A 19641-nucleotide genomic window follows, 5' to 3' on the forward strand; every position below is an offset into this window, starting at 1 on the left:
GGTATAATCTCTCCCCCTCCCCCTCAAAACTTTGGGCAGATGTACAAGTGTCTGGACTTAAGACGTACACTGATTTTTTTTTTAAAGCTAACTTATCTCCAGTTTTATTAGAGATTAGTGAAGGAAACTAGGTTTCTTATTTGGCTCTTGAATTTTGAAAATAAACAAAACGTTCATATTTTGAATAGCACATTGTGGGCCAAACAACATCTGGAAGAGATTATTCTCACTGCAGGCAGAGGAACTTTCATAACCAGAGAACACAGTACCTTTTCACAGTTCCTTCCCGTATGTCCTGCAGACAGAAGAAGCCGATTGCTGGGGCTTCTGCCTTTGTCTTTGTTTTATTCGATGTCAATGTATCTCTCTGTTAGCCGTTTGGAAATGCAGCACAACTTGGTGGTGCGATGCTGCCTGCACTGTTTACTGTGGTCCAGACTTCTCCTTTTTCAAAAGACCTATTTGACTTTTGGCAACGTGCCTCTTACACTCTCCCATTTGTCTGAGACGTCTTTTCCTGTCTTCTCTGAAATCAGGCACATGTGTGTCTGGGATGGTCATGTATTTTGTAACAGTAACTTCTAACTAGATTAAAACACTTCTTTTCAATTAAATTTATTCTTGGGCATGTCTGTCCTTACAGTTAGTAGTGACACGTGAACACAGTCTTCTACTGAAACACATTTATTTTCGATGACGGGGCCTCTTCTCTTGCCCCTGCCCCTCCCCGGCCCCTCCCCCACGCCTTCTCCTCTCTCAGATTCACAGAGAAGTTGCAAGTGCAGTGCAGAAGTACCAAGAACCTTTTATCTCACCAAGCCATTAGGAATGAATTGTTGACACTGCCCTCACACCCTCAAATACTTAGTGATGTATTTCCTATGAACAAGGATGTTCTTCCACATAGTCACAAAACCACCATCAGAATTAGGAAGTTAACGTCACTATCTTGCTACCAGCTAGTTTTCAGATCCCATTCACCTTTTCCCCAGTCGTCTTAATGATACCCTTTACGGCTAAGGGTCCAGTCCAGGGTCTTGCATTGTATTTGCCATGTCTCTTGTTAGTCTCTTTTAAATAAGAAACAGTTTCTCAGTTTATTTTCTTTATGATCTTGATGTTTTGAAGACTATAGTACAGTTATTTTGTAGACTGTCTCTCACTTTGAGTTTGGCCCATGTTTTCTTTTGATTGAATTCAGATTTTGAAACTTTAGCCCGAGTATCATGGAAGTGATGCTGCATTCTTCTCATTGCATCCTATCAGGTGGTACCCAATGTCAATTTGTCCCAATTTCCCATGATGTCTTACTTTGATCACTTGGTGATGGTGGTATCTTCCAGACTTCTCCACTGTAAAGTTACAATTTTTCCTTTGCAATTTATAGGAATTATGTTGGGATGTATTTGAGTCTATATGAATGTTCCTTTTTTTTTTGGTCAGACTTTTATTAGTTTATTTATGTGAAAATGAACTCATGAATTTCTTTTATTCAAAGGGTTAGAAATTTGTTCTTTCATTTATTTTGAAGGTCAAAAATTTCCATTTAGGCCAGGGAACACCCTTCAAGCTAGTTTCCTTGTCTTTTTAACATGTCTCCTTACTTTTCTATCATAAGATGTACCTCTCTTGTCCCAGCTCTGGAAAAAACATGTCTCCAAAGAGCCTGGTTTCTTACAGTAGAGAATGGTATTTAGAGACCAGGACCTAAGTGCTAGGATACTTGTTGTTATTGGGATGTCACTGCTCCCTGGCCTCCTACTGTGTACATGCACACACATACTCTGACACCTATTTTGATTTCTATAGCTATTGAAAACCATAACTCCATAGCTCTTTCTCTCCCCTCTTCCTCTTTCTCTCTCTTTTTAAGCCTCACCAGAGGATATTTTTCCATTGATTTTTAGAGAGAGTGGAAGAGAGAGGGAAAGACAGAGAGAAACATCAATGTGAGAGAACCACATAGATTGTTGGTCTGCAGGCTGATGCTCTACCCACTGAGCCAACCCATCCAAGAGAGGTCTCTTCCCTCTTTTGGATGCACCTACACCTTCAGGTGCTGACAAGTGCTTTGGGTTACCTGCCCGTAGGGACATTCTCCATTCCCTCATTTAATCTCTAGCACTCACATTGGGCCGTCCTTGTATTGTTACAAACACACGATTTCATATATATTTTAGAGTTCGTGGTCAGATTTCCTTACAAGTCAGTGTTTTCCATTCAAGGAGAATGTTCTTTAAATATTGTACTTAAAGAATCTATAATACAGCATTTTTCTTTATTAGAAGACTTATGCTTTCTTTTAATATTTTTGAGGACATACCTAAACTACACATATTTAAAGTGTACAACTTGATTTGTTTTGACCTGTGTATATACCTGTTAAATGATCACCATAATCAAGGTAGTGAACACATCAATCCCCCTTCACATTTTCTCCTGTCCCTCTGAAGTTGTTCCCTTTTGCTGCCCTGGCCTCCCCTTCCATCCTTGTCACTATAGACTACTTTGCATTTTCTATAGTTTCATATGAATGGAATCATACAGTAAGTGCTTTGCTTTATTTGGCTTCTTTCAAAATGTGTATTTATTTTGACACTGATCCATGCCATCGTGTATATGAATAGTTCATTTCTTTTTGTTGCGGAGTAGTATTCCATTGTCTTTATATAAAAAAAATTTGTCCGTTCTTTTCTGAACTGATTTTGAGATGTTTCTAGTTTTGGGCTTTTTGAGATAAAGTTTCTTGAACACATTCAAGTCTTTGTGTTGACGTATGTTTCTTTTCTCTTGGGTAAATATCCAGGAGTGAAACGGCTGAACTGGATGGTATGTGTGTGCTTAACTTTTAAAGAAACTGACAAATAGTTTTCCAACCCAACTCCATCTTGTATCCTCACAAGAGTGTGTGAGAGCTGCAGTTCATTCACATCCTCACCAATGTTTGGTATGGTCTGGGTCATATGGAAACACTGTTTAATATTTTGAGGGACTACCAGGATGCTTTTCACAGTGGCTGCATTATTTTACATCAAGCAATGCATGAGGTTTCCATTGTTCCATATACTCACCAACACTTGTTATTATCTGTCTTTTTTATTATAGCCATCCTAGTGGGTGTGAAGTGGACTTGATTTTTGTTTCCCTAATGGCTAATGATGTGGAGTATCTTTTTAAGTACTTATTGGTCAAGATCAAAAGTCCAAACCTCTTGAGAGAAAGAGAAAGAGGGGAGAGAAAGAGCTATGCAGTTGTGGTTTTCAATAGCTATAGAAATCAAAGGTTTGGACTCAAGGTGGGCCTTGTAAATTTTCTTTGCAGAATGTCTGTTCAGATCTTTTCTCACTTTAAAATTTGCTTTTTTGTTTCTTTATTATTGAGTTGTAAGAATTTTTTTATATTCTGTATACAAATCGCTTTTCAGATATACGACTTACATAAGTTTCTCCCATTCTGTGAGTTGTAAGTTAAAAAGACTTATAGAATAAAACTGTTTTTTAAAACTTTTTTAAAAAAAATGTATATTTTTATTGATTTCAGAGAGGAAGGAAGTGGGAAAGAGAGATAGAAACATCAACGATGAGAAAGAATCATTGACTGGTTGCCTCCTGCACGCCCCCCACACTGGGGATCGACCCCACAACCTGGGCATGTGCCCTGACTGAGAATTGGACTGTGACCTCCTGGTCGATGCTCAACCACTGAGCCATGCCGGCAGGTGAAAACTGTTTTTTATATATACTCATTTAGTTCCTACTTTTGGTGTTCTCCATTTCTTTGTGAAGTTTTATATTTCCATCAGATTCAATTTTAGTTGTGTCTGATGGACTTCCTTTTAAACATTTCTTGTAGTCCAAGGTCTCTTTATGATCAATTATTACAGCATTTTTATGTTTGAAAATATTTTTAATTTATTTTTGTTCTTGAAAAAAAAATTTCCATGGGTATAGTATTTTAGATTGATAGGGTTATTTTTCCCATCACTTTAAAAATGTTGATCTTTGACTTTTTGCTTGCATTATTTTTGATGAGAGATCTCCTGTCATCCTTATCCTTGTTTCTCTCTACACCACAATTCTTTTTTTTAATCTGGCAACTTTAAATATTTTGTTATTATTATATTTTGATAAATTTGATTATAATGTGCCCTTGTGCACTTTTGTTTCTTGTACTTGTCGTTCATTAAGGTTGTTGAATCTTTCAGTTTATAATTTTTGTTAAATTTTGGACTTTTGATCTTTATTTTTCAAATATTTTTTCTGGCCTCCTTTTTCCTTTGGGGTCCAATTACGTGCATATTAATCCACTTGAAAATTTCCCACATTTCACTGATGTTCTTTTATTTTTTTTCCTATTAATTTTTTCCTCTCAGTGTTCCATTTTGTCTAGTTTCTGTTTCTGTCACTTCACTTTTTCTTGCTTCTTTGCTTGACTGGTAATCATCGATTGGATGCCAGACTATGAACTGTACCTAGTTGGATGTTGGATAGTTCTGTGTTCCTATAAATATTCTCAGGCTTTGTTTTGAGTCACAGTTAATTATTTGGAAACAATTTAATCTTTTTAGGTCTTGCTTTTAAAATTTGTTCAGTGGGATAAACTTACTGTTTAGTCTAGGGCTAATTATTCCCCACCACTGAGGCAAGATGCTTCTGAGTGCTCTGCCCAATATTCCGCGAATTACAAGGTTTTCCAGTCTTGCTGATGGAAATAGAAACTGTTCAGATGGATATCACTTAAGCCTCTAACAGTTTCCTCATGTGCCTTCTCTGACCAGTTCTCTGTTGAATACTCTAGGTGGGCCCTGCAGATCGTTAGGGTTTTCTGTCTTTTCAGTCCACTTCTTTGCGATGCTCTGAACTCTAGCTGCCTTGAGCTTCTTGGGTTCTCAGATCTGCCTTTCAACTCGGTAAGTTCCCTGGATTTCACCAGAATTTCTCTTGGCCTGGACGCTCTTGTGACAGGAAGCTGGGGCAATTATAGGGCTCACCTTGTTCTTTTCCCATTTCTTGGGGATCATTGTCTTTGTTACACACACACAGTATTCCAGAAAGATGATAACAGTTGCATCAACACTGGAAATAAATTTGAGTGCCTATTTTCCTATATCGTGGCAAATGCATCTGAAAACTCTCTTTCAAGCATAACGTTCTTATGTCCAGGTACAGTTTTAAACCACCATTCTTCAGTTCAAGCACTCAGAAGTGATTTTGACCTATACTCTCAAAGGTACTTGAAGTTTCAGCTACTCAGAATTGTAAGTAAGGAAAGAGGCCTCTGTCCACAGACCCCTTGGCTGTTAAAAATTGGATCACTTTTCTTATCACAGCGATAGACTTCTATATTCTCGACACATTGCCTCAACCCTACTTGCTCCCTTTCCTCTTTCTCTTCCCCTCATCTCCACCAACATGTAATACATTCATATTCCTCCGCTTCTACACCATTAGGAAATACTCCTGACTTTAGAAGGAAATAGCTCCCAAGACTCCTCCATTGGCTATGGTTGTCAGAGTCTGGCTTGGCCTGGGCTTCCCTATCGAGGCTGTGCTTTTCTTTTTCCTGAAACCTCGGGACTGCAAATGCTCAGCGTGGCTCCGAGGGTCCCTCGTCAAGCATTCCTCAATGAAAACATATCCACCCTATGCTGCAGGGATTTCCTCCCTGAGGTGGAACTCTTAATTGCCATTAGTCTTTGCACTGCTTTGCGTCCCTATGCAAATGGTGGAGGGTCTTGCCTGTGGATACTAAGATGATCCAGAGTTTAGACATTGTGAGTCTCTGGCAATAGAAATAAAAGGGCAGTAGTAGGTCTGTCTCTTATCCAAAGTATAATTTTTCTAATCGTCCTATCTTTCAAGAGGATTTTCTCAATCCTTTTATTTGACGCTGTTCCTTAATTTCCATCCCTTCTTTCCTTGTTCTCTCCCTCTGTGACTGAGCCCACTCACTGAGTTCATTTTTCTCTCACTCAGAAATCTGTAATTCCAACTCATTCATGATCCACTATTCCTAAACTATGAATTTCCCCCATTTTCTAAGCAATATAACATGAAGTAGCTTAAGATTGAAACCGTTAAGAGTATTGCCAATATATTCTTTGCCCTTGTAGTGACATGTCTCACAATTCCTAGTTATTTTGATAAGTTTCAGGAAAACTTCTCTCCCAAGTTGGAACACTGTTCCAAAGTAAAAACTGGCCCTCGCCAGTTTGGCTCAGTGGATAGGGCGTCGGCCTGTGGAATGAAGGGTCCAGGTTTCAATTCTGGTCAAGGGCACATGCCCGGGTTGCCAGCTCGATCCCCAGTAGGGAGTGTGCAGGAGGAAGCTGATCAATGATGCTTTCTCATCATTGATGTTTCTATCTCTCTCTCCCTCTCCCTTCCTCTCTGAAATCAATAAAAAAATATATTTAAAAAAAGTGAAAATTGTATGCCTGTCAATTCAGTCTTTGAAATCAGGACAGTGGGCTTATTTAAATTTTGGCCAGTTTTGTCAGTCTGTAGGATACTGGACTCTGAACTGATAAAATACGTGTAAAATAGTGTAATTGTGGTGCTTGAGTCTCTCTGTCTGCAGGCAGCATGAGCAGGATGGGCTAGCTGTATTCCTTCCCTTAAATGCATCAGCTTAATGCCATAGAGAAAGAACGATAGAGTTTTTAGGCCAAATATAGAATAAAAGGACTGATTGAAATGCCCTGGCTTGTGTGGCTCAGCTGGTTGGGCGTCATCCCATGCACTGAAAGGTTGCCGGTTCAATTCTGGGTCAGGGCACATGCCCAGGTTGTGGGATAGATCCCTGGGGGGGTGGGTGGGGTGGGGTGTGTGTGTGCAGGAGGCAACCCATCAATGTTTCTCTCTCACATTGATGTTTCTCTCTCCTTCTCCCTTCTTCTCTCTCTAAAAATAAAAAATATCTTAAAAAAACGAAATAAAAATGAACCATCTTTCACCAGACAGTAAGTAAATTAAAAAAAAAAAAAGAAAAGCTGGAGAAGCAAATGGAAAAACTGATTCTGTATGTGGAAAAGGAAAGATTTAAGAACATGAAATATATTGTCTTCTGTGAGTATACTGAAGCAAGATCTTGGCTGCCACAGGTAGAGATGGTACTTAAAAACAAAACATGAGGAAATTATTTGATTTCTCCAGTGCTTTTCTGATTTCTTTGTCCTAACTCTGCATGTGAAGCAAATGGACTCTGAAAGTGGTCCCAGCTTTCTTCGTTCCAGCTGGACCCTTTGCCTTTGTAGTTTCCCGGGAAGCAGTGGTGAGGGGAGGGAGCTCAGGTAGAAAATGTAGCGTGGCTGTTCCTTTGTCACCCTTTCCACCCCTTCCTCTTCTTTTTTGATTTTCAAAGCCTGAAATTCTCATTTTATCAGCTTTAGACATAAAACAGTAGTGACTGACTCCTTTTTCCAAAGGTGAAGCATTTTCTCCTTTTTCTGACGATTTCCTACAGTTTTTACCTTAGTTCATCACACATATACAGGGCTGGGCAAAAAGTAGGCTTACAGTTGTGAGTACATGAGAGTTTATCCTTGTATTATTATTTATTAGTTATTGTGTTATTTTCCATATGAACAGCTGTAAACCTACTTTTGCCCACCCCTGTGTGTCCAACGGCACAGAGACTCTGCCAAGGTTACTTTGCGAGTCTCCTTACCTGTCATCCACGGATCTCCACTCACAATTAGGCCCGGAATTCCCTTTGTTTTTCTCCAGTATTGATGTCCTGTTCCGGTATCACATGCCTTCCTTTTTCTTCGTTTCTTCCCTGTTTTGCTGAAGAACATCCTCCAATAGAATTACAGGTTGTAAATCACGTTCCTCATTGCTCCATTGTCTCCTGGCTTCCAGGCTGCTCTTGAGAAGTCCAGAGATCGATTCCCAATTCTTTGTTGATGAGCTCCTTCACACACACACACTTTCTTAGAGCTTATCGGATTTTTAAAAATATCGGGTGTAAAAAGAAACAAGAAGAAAAATAAACCTCATGATGGTGTGCTTGTGTGAGTGTATTAAAATAATTGAGGCGGGCACTTCCTAGGCCTTTACACTCAACAAACATGACTTTCCCACTTTAGAAAATGTTTTGAGTTAGCGATTTGATTTGTCCTTCTTTTTTCCCTTGATTCTTTTGTTCTAGAATTGCTCTTATCTGGCTGTTTGATCTCCAGGACTAGCCCTCTACCTTTCTCACTTTATTTTTTGCTCTACATTCTGGATTTTTACATTTGGAACTTCACATTCCAGTCCTTCTACTGAACTTCAGATGATCGATTTTTAAGCATTTTGTTTTTGTTTCATGGGTCAATGACTTCTTCCTGATGAGACTATTTTTAAGTGTTTTCATCTGTTTGGATTCCAGAGAGAAGAATCTTCTAGCCTCAGGCCTCAGATGGTAGGATGCTGGCTTCAGATGCTATTTAGTCCAGTAGGGAGAAGAGATACTAAGAAAGCTAAGCTATAGCACTGGCCGTCCTATATCTCATTGTTTTATTCTTCCACGTTTGGGGTTCAGAGTTTTTTCATTTATTTATTTATTTATTTATTCATTCATTCATTCATTCATTCATTCATTCTGCCAGACTATAGAGCTATTTCAAGTCTGAAATGTTTTCTTATCTAATGTATGGCTCTATATATGTGCAACACTTTTCCAAAATTTTCCAAAATTTTGAGGATAAATGTATCCTTTTCAGGTTTCAGCATTGATGGTTTCTTCTTTCCTCCTTTAGTACTTTTTGGGGATGGAAGCTTTAAAATCTTTATCCATGTAGCTCCCTCCCCTACTCCTCTAAGCTCTGGTTTATCTTGTTTCACTAATACCATTTTCTGCTTGATTTTTTTTATTCTGTTTACTGCTTTATCAACTGCCTTCATTTAAGTTCATGATTCAGATTTTTTTTCTTGTGGTTAATGCAGACTCATTTCTGATCTCATCTATTTTTTAAAAAACATATTTTTATTGATTTCAGAGAGGAGGAGGGAGAGAGAGATAGAAACATCAATGATGAGAGAGAATCACTGATTGGCTGCCTCTTGCATGCCCCCTACTGGAGATCAAGCCCACAACCCAGGCATGTGCCCTGACCGGGAATCAAACCGTGACCTCCTGGTTCATAGTTCAATGCTCAACCACTGAGCCACAATGGCCGGGCTCATCTGTTTTTTAAGTTTCCTTTTATGTAGTACACTTATTTCTTAAGTAAATATTTGCTCTGCTTCTAGAGTCTTCCCGTCTCTGGAGCCGTAGTATTTTTCATTTGCCTGGTGGATTTTTCTCTGTTGCTTATCCTTAGAGGGAAAAGTCTATGCATATTCAGTGGCGGGTATTGCCCTGTGTTCTTTCAAGAGACTGAAATGAGTCACTGTTTGACTCAAGTCCAGGTGAAAAGAAAAGGTTAGATTTATAGGAGATTAATTTGCAAATTGGAAGCCCATCTTCCTGTGAGACCTAGAGAAGGAGCCAGCGTCAGCTGCAGGAGTAATCAGATGAAGTTTGCCTCTGAACCAGAGACTCTCTTGGGCGTTTTGGTGTGGCACTCGGTAATTAGCAAGGTTATTGTCACTTGGCATGGCTGCCCATATCAGAAGCCAGCTGGTAGTGTCCTCCCCCCCCCACGTGTTTTCTTGTGCAGTCATCATGACCACATGTAAATTGTAAATTAGAAGTAAGTGCAACTAGATATTTCTTGCTCAGTTGGAGCCAGGAACCCTTTTAAGGAGCGAGTGGATTCTAAATGGACTCCACCTCTCCCTGGCTTTGTTCCCTGCAGCCCGCATCCTGCAGAACTAGGAGTATCAGTATGAACCTATTGGGGTCTCATTTGCTGATTTTCTGTTCTGAGCTTCACATGAAGGTGATGTTGCGCCCAAGTCCTTCTGTCAACCTCCCATGTTGATTTTTTTCTATTATGGGGGGTTTGCAACAGTAGGTGTACAGTTGTGAGCACACGAAACAGAGTTTATTCTTGTATTGCTATTTATTTTTGTATTATAAATTTTTTCATGTGAATAACTAGAAACCTACTTTTGCCTATCCCTGTGTTCCTGGAAGTTTAAACAATAGTAGGGATTCATCTTTGGCTTCTAAGGCTGATTAAGGATATTCCCTATTCTTATTTCTTTAGTAATCTGGCACAGAGGAATGAGCCTCTGTAGCTTTCCTATTTGTAAGTTGTATTTTATATATCCATTTTGAATGGTAGGGAAGGATACTGAGGTAATTCATATCCAATGACAATAGGGGAATGAAAGAATGGGTAAGTAAATAAGTAAGGGATAAAGCTCATCTTTTGCAAGTGGAGGGCATTAGAGGTAGTATTGTGGTTTCTCAAAGAATGGTATAGATGAAAAAAGATGGAGGCAACTAGAGAAGAGAAGGGGCAACAGGAATGAGCCAAGGGTAGCTGGGGCGAGTGGGGCCCGCCCACACTGCCTTATGGTTTCCTGCTGGAACACAGTCTTGGAGCTCAAGCTAAGGAAATGGGGAGTTAGGTTGATGACAGATGGGAAGAACTTCAGGACAAGCATCCAGGTACTTGGAAGAGTTCAAGAGGGGTGTATTTCTTTAAAAATTCTGTGCAACTCTGCAGTTGACAGTTTGGGGCTCTGGGAAAGCAGGGCCTAATGTTAAAGTTAACCAGCTTCCTTAGCTAGAGACCAAACGGCAGTCTTACTTAGGGTGTTGTCTTTTTTGTCATTGTGTCTAGTTTTCCCAGGATTTATTCAGTTTTGTAAATAAGTTGGGAAGTAAATAGGTTTCATAAATGTGATTTTAAGACCACTTCCAAGAGAGAGCTGATTATACCCTCTGAGGTAGCTCTTGTATTTTCAGAGTTAAAAACAACACATCATTTTATAAAGGGCTCTTATCACCTTTTTACAAGGTTCAGCGAAAGCCTCAAAACCAGATATGTCTTAAATGCTTTAGAGGAAGGCAGTTAATCTCCTTCCTTATTTTCTCTTTGAAGCTATGAAACGAATGATCTGTTATCTACTATCTATTTCAAGGACATGAAACATAAATCAAAATCATGAAAACTTTGTGTAGATGAGAGCAGTATGAGTGTCTGTTTCAGGGTTTGGGGAAAACAGAGAAGAATCTGCAGGACATCTGACTTCCATACTGCTTTCTTCAGGACTACCTGAAACTGGTGCTTAAAAAGATTCCAAGCACGTCCTCGTCATTTTTGTTCCCTTGAAGGGTTAGTCTATGGAAAGTGCATGGCCCTGGAGTGGGTCCTGGGTCAGGTCTCAGCTCATTTCCTGGCTGTTGTGACTCTGGGCCTGTTGCACAACCTCTCAAGGCCTCCGGTTCCCCATTTGTGACGTGTGTTAACACGGTCTGCCTCACACTGTCTGTGACATGACCCTTCCAGTGCTCAGCTTCTAGTCGGGTGTCAGTAACCCCCACTCTCCCACCTCTCCCCATTTGGTTGTCAGCAATGATGCCATGTGGCATATTTGCCCATCAGTTTCTATATCCCTTTCCATACTGCAGGCTAGGTGCTCAGGATTCACTGTTTGGGCAACTCTATGTACTCTGAATACAGGGTGAGGCATACGTAGGTTTACAGATGTGAGTACGAGAAACTCAGTTTATTCTTGTATTATTTATTAATTATTGTGTTATTTTCCATATGAACAACTGTAAACCTACTCTTGCCCCACCCTGTATTGAAAATATATTAAGATTATATAGCCTAGTGACAGTTTGGCAGAAATGATATTGGGTTGAGTGCACAGTGTGAGTCCTTAAGAATGGAATCTCCCCTTCCTGCTTGTTTTGTTTTTTGGTTGTCACACTATTTATATATTCACCTGTGTACCCTACATATGATAGAGCAAGGCAACATGAATTACAAATACACGAGAAGGAAAAAGAAAAAATAAAGGAGTAGGGGTGGAGACAAAGTGATGTCAGCAATAAGTTCAGTACAAAATAGCGCACCATGGGGTCCTATAATTTTCTCAGAGCAGCATCATGAAAGAGGAAAGGCACTCCAATATCTATATACCTTTCTCCCGGGCTGTGCACTTAAACTCACAGTGTGATAAAACACAGGTCTGCCCTCAACCCCCAGACTGCAGCTAAGGAGAAGATCAGTGTTGTCTCTGCACAGCATATGTTTCAAGGGACCTGGCATATATAGCATATTGTTCTTAATATGTTTGCTCTCTTTAGCGCCATGTGTTTTAACCAAGGTCACCTCTCTGAGAAAGGTTGTTTCCCCAGGTGGGGATTTTTCCCTGAGGTTAGGGAGGGGATACAACCCCTTAATTAAGTGCCAGGCGGGTAGTTAAGCTACATAATCTTTACTCCCTGGAATGGAGATAAGAAACGCCCTAACCTTTGTAATAGAAATTGACAGGATTAAAATCGGCTGGTATAAATACGGATGTAACAAGACAATAAACATCAGATCCTGATCAGTTCCTAACCAGAACTCCTAACCAGAACTTTGGCTGGAGATCCTGGCTAGAGGTCCTGACTAGGCTGCTGATCAACTGAAGGCTGTCTTCGTGTCATTCCTTCTTAGCCGACTCCGTCCACACCTTTGGGGACCCCTGGACCCGCTGGGATTGGACCCCAGCAATAAAACACAGGTCTGCCCTCAACCCCCAGACTGCAGCTAAGGAGAAGATCAGTGTTGTCTCAGGGCACCTATGGACTTTTGTGTTGAATGTTATACCAAACATCTTGACAGCTTTACTGCTATAGTTCTAAACAATAAAAACCTAAGCGGCCCGGCCAGAGTGGCTCAGTGGTTAAGCATCAACCTATGAACCAGGAGGTCACGGTTTGATTCCCGGCCAGGGCACATGTCTGGGTTGCGGGCTCAATCCTCAGTGTGGGGCATGCAGGAGGCAGCCGATCAGTGATTCTCTCTCATCATTGATGTTGCTATCTCTCCACCTCTCCCTTCGTCTCTGAAATCAATAAAAGTATATTTAAAAAAAGAGAAAACCGCCCTAACTGGTTTGGCTCAGTGGATAGAGCATCGGCCTGCGGACTCAAGGGTCCCAGGTTTGATTCCGGTCAAGGGCATGTGCCTTGGTTGCAGGCACAGCCCCCATAGAGGATGTGCAGGAGGCAGCTGATCGATGTTTCTCTCTCATCGATGTTTCTAACTCTCTATCCATCTCCCTTCCTCTCTGTAAAATATCAATAAAAAATATATATTTTTTTTAAAAAGAGAAAACCTAAAGCGACTGAAACTATAGTGTGAAGGATAATACACAAAGACAGGATACAAATCAAAATTTAAAGTTGGTAGAGGTTGCTGCCAAACCTAGGTTATTTCTTAGGAAAATGTCTGAGGTTCTGTGACTTGCTCAGCATCCAGCTAATGCAGAGTAGTGCCAGGGGACTTGAGGCCAAACGACTTGGAGTAAGCGTCCAACTTCACTGTTCTGCTGCCCAAGACTTGGGTCTTGTGATCCTGCTTGTTACTTCAGTATTATTAAAAGTATCATTTTCTAATAGTTTACCAGAGTTCAGGTATCTTGCATGCTGGTGAAACTAGAAAATGTATTTACAAGCAAAAGATTCCTGAAGTTAGGGGCTGTGTACTTTTATTTATTAGACCCTGAGTTCACTGCAAATGCTCAACAAATACATTTTGAATAAAAGAATATTGGTAGGTGTGTCCTAGCTGGTTTAGCTCAGTGGATAGACCGTCAGACTGTGGACCAAAGGGTCCTGGGTTTGATTCCAGTTAAGGGCATGTGCCTCCGTTGCAGGTTCAATCCCCAGCCCTGGTTGGGGTGCATGTGAGAGGCAACAAATAGATGTGTCTTCTCACACCTATGTTTCTCTCTCTGTCTCTACCCCTCCCTTCCACTTTCTAAATATCAATGGAAAAATATCCTTGGGTGAAGATTAACAAAAAACAACAAAACAAAACAAAACAAAACAAAAAGGATATTGTTAGGTGGTATGCAAACAACCTAAAAATGAAAAATTTTCTTAAAATAGAATTAAAAAAACTTTTTTTAAATGAAAAATTTTCCTTTCTGGGGTAAATTGCAACATGGAAACAATGGCCTTAATCTTTCGACAGAATTTGGGCCATGCTTTCCTGCAGGGAGTTTAACATCTTGTTGAGTTTTCTTTATAAACATATTAATAATGAAAGATTTAGTTATACTTGGTGCTTATCTAGCATCCCCTCCTTGAGGATGTCAAAGGATTTAAAAAATACACTTTTCCTCACACATGGGGAGGTCTGAGTTACGAAGCCCTCGCCACCCACCTGCGTACCTGACTGTGGCTGACTCTTGCACCTGCCTTCCCTTTCTTTAATCATTCCCTGGGGGAATGTAAACATGGAACTGTTCACCTTCTTCTGTTTCCCACTGGACTGGGAATGGTTGTTGGTCCAGTGCTGGTTCTGCCATTAGTGAAATGTATGACTTAGTCCCTTCTCTTCTCCAGCCCCCAATGTTTTTAATCTGCTAATGGGCAGGGGTTGATCTCTAGGACACTGGATGGTGTTATTCTCTTTGCCCTTTGTATGTAAACTCTCAGCTCTAGGTTGTAGGCCACTCAGTTTCTTTATTTTTAAAAAAATATATTTTATTGATTTTTTACAGAGAGGAAGGGAGAGGGATAGAGAGTTAGAAACATCGATGAGAGAGAAACATCGATCCCCACTGGGGATGTGCCCACAACCAAGGTACATGCCCTTGACCAGAATCAAACCTGGGACCCTTGAGTCCACAGGCCGATGCTCTATCTACTGAGCCAAACTGGTTAGGGCTCAGTTTCTTTATTGGTTAAAGACAGGATGGCTTCTCACGCTGGCCCATTCTCCCATTCTCCCGGTCTTCACAACTTGACACTTACATCCCAAAACATCTAGGGAGCCTGCAGAGTTGGATTCAAACCTATGAAAATTCTAGTACATCAACTTAACACGATTTGGACGAGTGGAATAAAAGTCTTGGAGCTGAGATGTTAGATGCTCTCTTCCTGGATTCCTCTTTCCATTAAGCTGGTAGTTGGCATTTAGTCTGAGGGATTTTTGCTTCTTCCGGCAAATGGTACTTCACTCCCATGTGATATTCTTCGTAGGCTAACTGGGTTTTCCTGTTCTTTTCCAGGTCCACAGCTGCTCCTAGCATGACTGCGATCTGATCAGCAACCACGAGAATTTGACTCCTGTGTCCGGCGCGGTGGTGCTGGGGCCTGGTCACTGCCCACAACTACAGAGCCGCCATGGCTACTGCCTCCACTGCCACCCCTCTCCTTTCACAGCCCCAGGTACGTAATTCAGACCAGCACAGGTTTGAGCGAATCATCCTTTCGTTGAATATTTAAGTTGGGTTTCAGAAAGTGTGTTTGACTGTGGGGTGTGTGTCCTAATGATCATTTGGTGGGTATTTGGATAGTAGTGTTTTTGTGGCCAAGTGCTGTTTAGTTCAAGTGAGCAAGTGATTTTAGTGAGCTGGTCTCCATTTGTAGGGGCCTTGGTTTTCAGTGCTTAGGATGTTTGGCTATTATTATAGGCATCCAATTCCAAATCAAGACAGTCAGAAGTGAATCCTGAACCCTGCTTCTTTTCCTCTCTGGGCTTGTTTAGGGTTTAATGAAATATCTCAGAACAGATGTAATCTTATAACCAGTTTTCTGAATGCTGTCTCATTGTCCTACTCCTGTAATTATTACTATCATTTTGCCTTGACCTATTTTAGTAACTTCGAAAAGAAAATGCAATCCTAGAAACTTCTGAACAACAATAATATAAATTATTTTTTCTGTCCAATGAAGGACAGTAAGCCCGGCCAGCGTGGCTCCGTGGTTGAGCATCCACCTATGAACCAGGAGGTCACAGTTCGATTCCCGGTCAGGGCATATGCCAAGGTTGCGGGCTTGATCCCCAGTGTGGGGCATGCAGGAGGCAGCCAATCAGTGATTATCTCTCATCATTGATGTTTCTATTTCTCTCGCTCCCTTTCCCTTCCTCTCTGCGATCAATAAAATATATATATATATATATATATATATATATATATATATATATATATATGACAGTAATATATGTATTAAGAACAGCATTAAGGCAGGAACATTGTTTTTGTTCAGATTACCTCACAATCTGATCTATTCAGGTTTTAACTAGACTCTTTCAGTTTCAGCAGGAAGAGTGGCTCAATGGGGAAAGAGACTTTGGAGTCATTAGGCCTGAATTCACATACCAATTGCTGGATAAGGAGCCTGAGTCATGCTAACCTTGCTCAGCTTAATTTCTTCTCCTGTAATCACAGTTCACAGGATGGTTATATGGATTCAATGACAGACTATGTTCAAAGCACATAGTAGGTGCTCAACATATGTAGTTTCTTGTCTGTTCTTCCTTCTTCTCCTCCTCCTTCTAAAGTACGACTTCCCATCTCATTCACGACAAGGTTAAAGAAAAAGGTACACCTCGAGAAAGAGCCGTCTCGGTTGAAATTTGACTCTTGATGATACAGAAAGTTATTCCCCACTTTTTTTTCTGTATTATTTCACAAGCTACTACGTTTTGTAAGTATTTCAAGGAGGGGTGTTTGTATGTGACAGGGAGGGAAAGGAGGAAGGAGCGGGAGCAAGGGGCATTTTTATTTATTATGCTTTCTTTTTTAAAATCCTTTAAAACACCTTGGAATTTTATGGATAAAGTCCTTGCCATTCTTTAACATTTTAAAATGTTAGTGTTACTTCCCAGGACGGGTAGTGTTATCCCTGTTAGATGTATTTCTCTTTCTGGTAAATGGATCATTGTCTTTGCAACACTTCATTTCACTTTGGGTGTTTGGTTACCATTCCCCTCAGCAGTGTTTTCGGTACCTGAGAGACTGGGTCAATAGGTAAAACCATTTAGTTCCTGTTACCTGAGTTCACCATTTCAAAGTGCACTGCAGCTGTTCCCACGCAATGGCTATTCTTAGCCTTTTGTGATGTTAGGCCCCAGGACAGGTTCCCCGACAAGGCATGTCAGCATCCCAGTCTTGCTTATGTCACGTGTCAGCATTTCTGACAGCATCATCTTATCTGCACACCTTTCCTCTTACACAAGCTGCTATCAGTTGGTGAGTAATATAAGTATTTTTAAATGACTCATTTAATTAAAATGTTTAATACCACCCAAGGTAGAAAGAGGTCATATTTAATATAAACACTTGGGGAACCGTGTACTCTTGTAAATTCTCTGTGGGAAGTAATTTGGTATAGTCACTCTAGGGGTAATTTGATGCTATCTATTAAAATTATATGCCTTTGCACATACCCTATTCTCAGCATTGTTTCTACATTAGAAAACACATGTGAGCCCAAAGAGATGTGCATAAAGAGATTCATTGAAGACTTAGTTGAAGGCCAAGAAATAAAAAATTTTCTGACTATATGATAGTGGAAGGGCTTAATAAATTTAGGCATGCTGATAATGATTTAAATACCATGCAGCAGTTAAAAATGACAGATATACAGGGTGGGAAAAGTAGTTTTACAGTTGTGAGGACACGAAACACAGAGCTTATTCTTTATTACTATTTATTAATTATTGTATTATTTTTCATACAAACAAGTGTAAACCTACTTTTGCCTACCCCTATATATCTTAATACAGTGGTATCTCCTCAAGATATCTGATGGAAGGAAAAGAAAGGAAGATGCAGAATAATGCTTACAGGAAAATATAATTAAAACTCTAAAAAAAAACAAAAACCCACACACAAAAAGCTGTAAAATAAGACCATATGTTTTTAAGTATAAATATATGGTACATTAATGTAAATGTATAACAGAATGTCTAGCTAGAACATACATTGTCAAAGGAAATGATATTGCCCCAACAAGGCAAAGATTGGATCTTGGGTGATGGAAAATCCCCCTAAAGCTTAGCCCTACCTGAGGAAATCATATTCTTTTTTATTTAATTTCTCTCACTAGGGAGAATTTAAATTTAATTAAAACATTCTCTTTGATAGTCACCAACGGGGGAAAAAGTGAAGAAATGCTGGTCTAGAAGGATGCACATGGCTCTCCAGCCATACTAGTTGGGCTCAGATTCTTGCTGTAGGTGTTACTCGCTCTCAGTGCCTCCATTTCCTCATCTGAAAATGAGCATAATATTAATAAAGCCAACTTTATACAGTTGTTTAAAAGATGTGTAAAACTTAGAACAGTATCTGGTACATATTGCTCCATGCATGTCAGGATTATTATTTAACAAGCACTGTGGCGGGCCTGGGAAAGCAAGAACAAATTAGGTAAACAATGCGTTTGCCCTGCTGGAGTTCAGAGAGGTAGTGGGAAATAGGTAAGGAAACAATCAGTTACAATGCTGTGTCACAGATGCTCTGACACAGGAAATCTGGGTGCCCCAGGAATAAAGCGGAGAACCCAGGAGAGAGTTTGGAGGATCAGGGAAGGCCTCTTGAAGGAAGATCCCCCAGGCAGGGAGCGTATGAATATGATTTATTCTGCTAAGGAAGAGGAAATGGCATGGCTGAATGTCAAGTGTCCCAGGGTGAGAGAGCACAGCATTTGCACGCCAGTTCAGGATAGTTGCAGTATGTTGGAGCATGAGGTTGTAAGGGACACCGTGGAGCCAGCTCTGCCAGCTCACAAGACCTGGTTACGTTTTCAGGAATTTAGTGAGCCCTTTGAGTTCACGCTTGGAATCAGCCAGGGCGGAGTATTTACATCATGGAAATTGGCAAACACGGTCCCTCCCTGCTAAGGGCCCATTGTTACGTATTTATCAGCATATTTCTGGCTGTAGAGGAGGAAGGTGGGTTAAGTTACAAGGTTGGAGAAGATTTTGCAGGAATTTGACAGGAAGGAATTTAGCATTCATCTTGAAGAAGCCTGTGTTGCTTTTAAGTCTTCGACCTGGTTTCAAACCCTGACTTTTGACAATTTGGTTGAACAAGTTCAGTAATTAATCTCAACCAGGATGGTGAGCCCTAGTCTTACCGTATGTTGGGAACAGTAGTAGCCTCTGACGTTTGGGGGAACTCAAGCCCCCTTGGAAGGAGTCAGCTATAAACTGGGGTATTAGGTCCCAGGCAGAGGCAGCTTACTCCTTTGGAGAGATGCCCGCCACTGGATCACCTCTTTCCCAGGATCCTCTGGTCGATGATGGGCCTCCTGATTACATGGCAACTCTTCACGTGTAATTCGTGCAGTCAACTTTTAGTCCAAGGCTGATTTGTCTTTGTCCCCAAGCTTGTATTGATGCCTTCTCTCCTATGATCAAGTTTCCCCCGAAGTTCAAAGAAGGTAAAAGCAATTTAAATACAGCATCTCCTTAGGCAAGGCGCAACAAGCAGTTCACTCAATCAGCTTAGCCTGGTATTGTCTGGCACATCAACTTACATTCTTTTAGAGTGAATTCAAGGACCTGTGTAAAGATAAGCCCACATTGAAGTGTGAAAGGCCTGACGATTCTTTTCAAAAAATTCTTTGCTAAGGCAAACACAACAATGCAAGAAAAAAAAAAAGCTTTCGGTTTTGTTTGCTACTCTATTCATTTGGTAACAAAGAGCATTTTTCTAATCAAGGCTGCCTAATACTAGATATAAACTAATTAATATGAACAAATAGCCTGCGATTGTTTCAAACAATAACAGGGAAGAAAGCTTT

General features: G+C 40.4%; 1 protein-coding gene across 1 annotated transcript in view; it reads left to right on the forward strand.

Moving 5' to 3' along the window:
• LPAR1 (lysophosphatidic acid receptor 1) overlaps positions 1-19641 on the forward strand; it is a 124727-nt gene that overhangs the window by 38506 nt on the left and 66580 nt on the right. The window contains 1 exon segment of the mRNA XM_023753288.1: positions 15117-15276. Coding sequence (XP_023609056.1) covers positions 15232-15276 — 45 coding nt within the window. The 5' untranslated portion in view covers positions 15117-15231.

Source organism: Myotis lucifugus, unplaced genomic scaffold (assembly GCF_000147115.1).
Source record: "Myotis lucifugus unplaced genomic scaffold, Myoluc2.0 scaffold_43, whole genome shotgun sequence".
Classification (NCBI taxonomy): Eukaryota; Metazoa; Chordata; class Mammalia; order Chiroptera; family Vespertilionidae; genus Myotis; species Myotis lucifugus.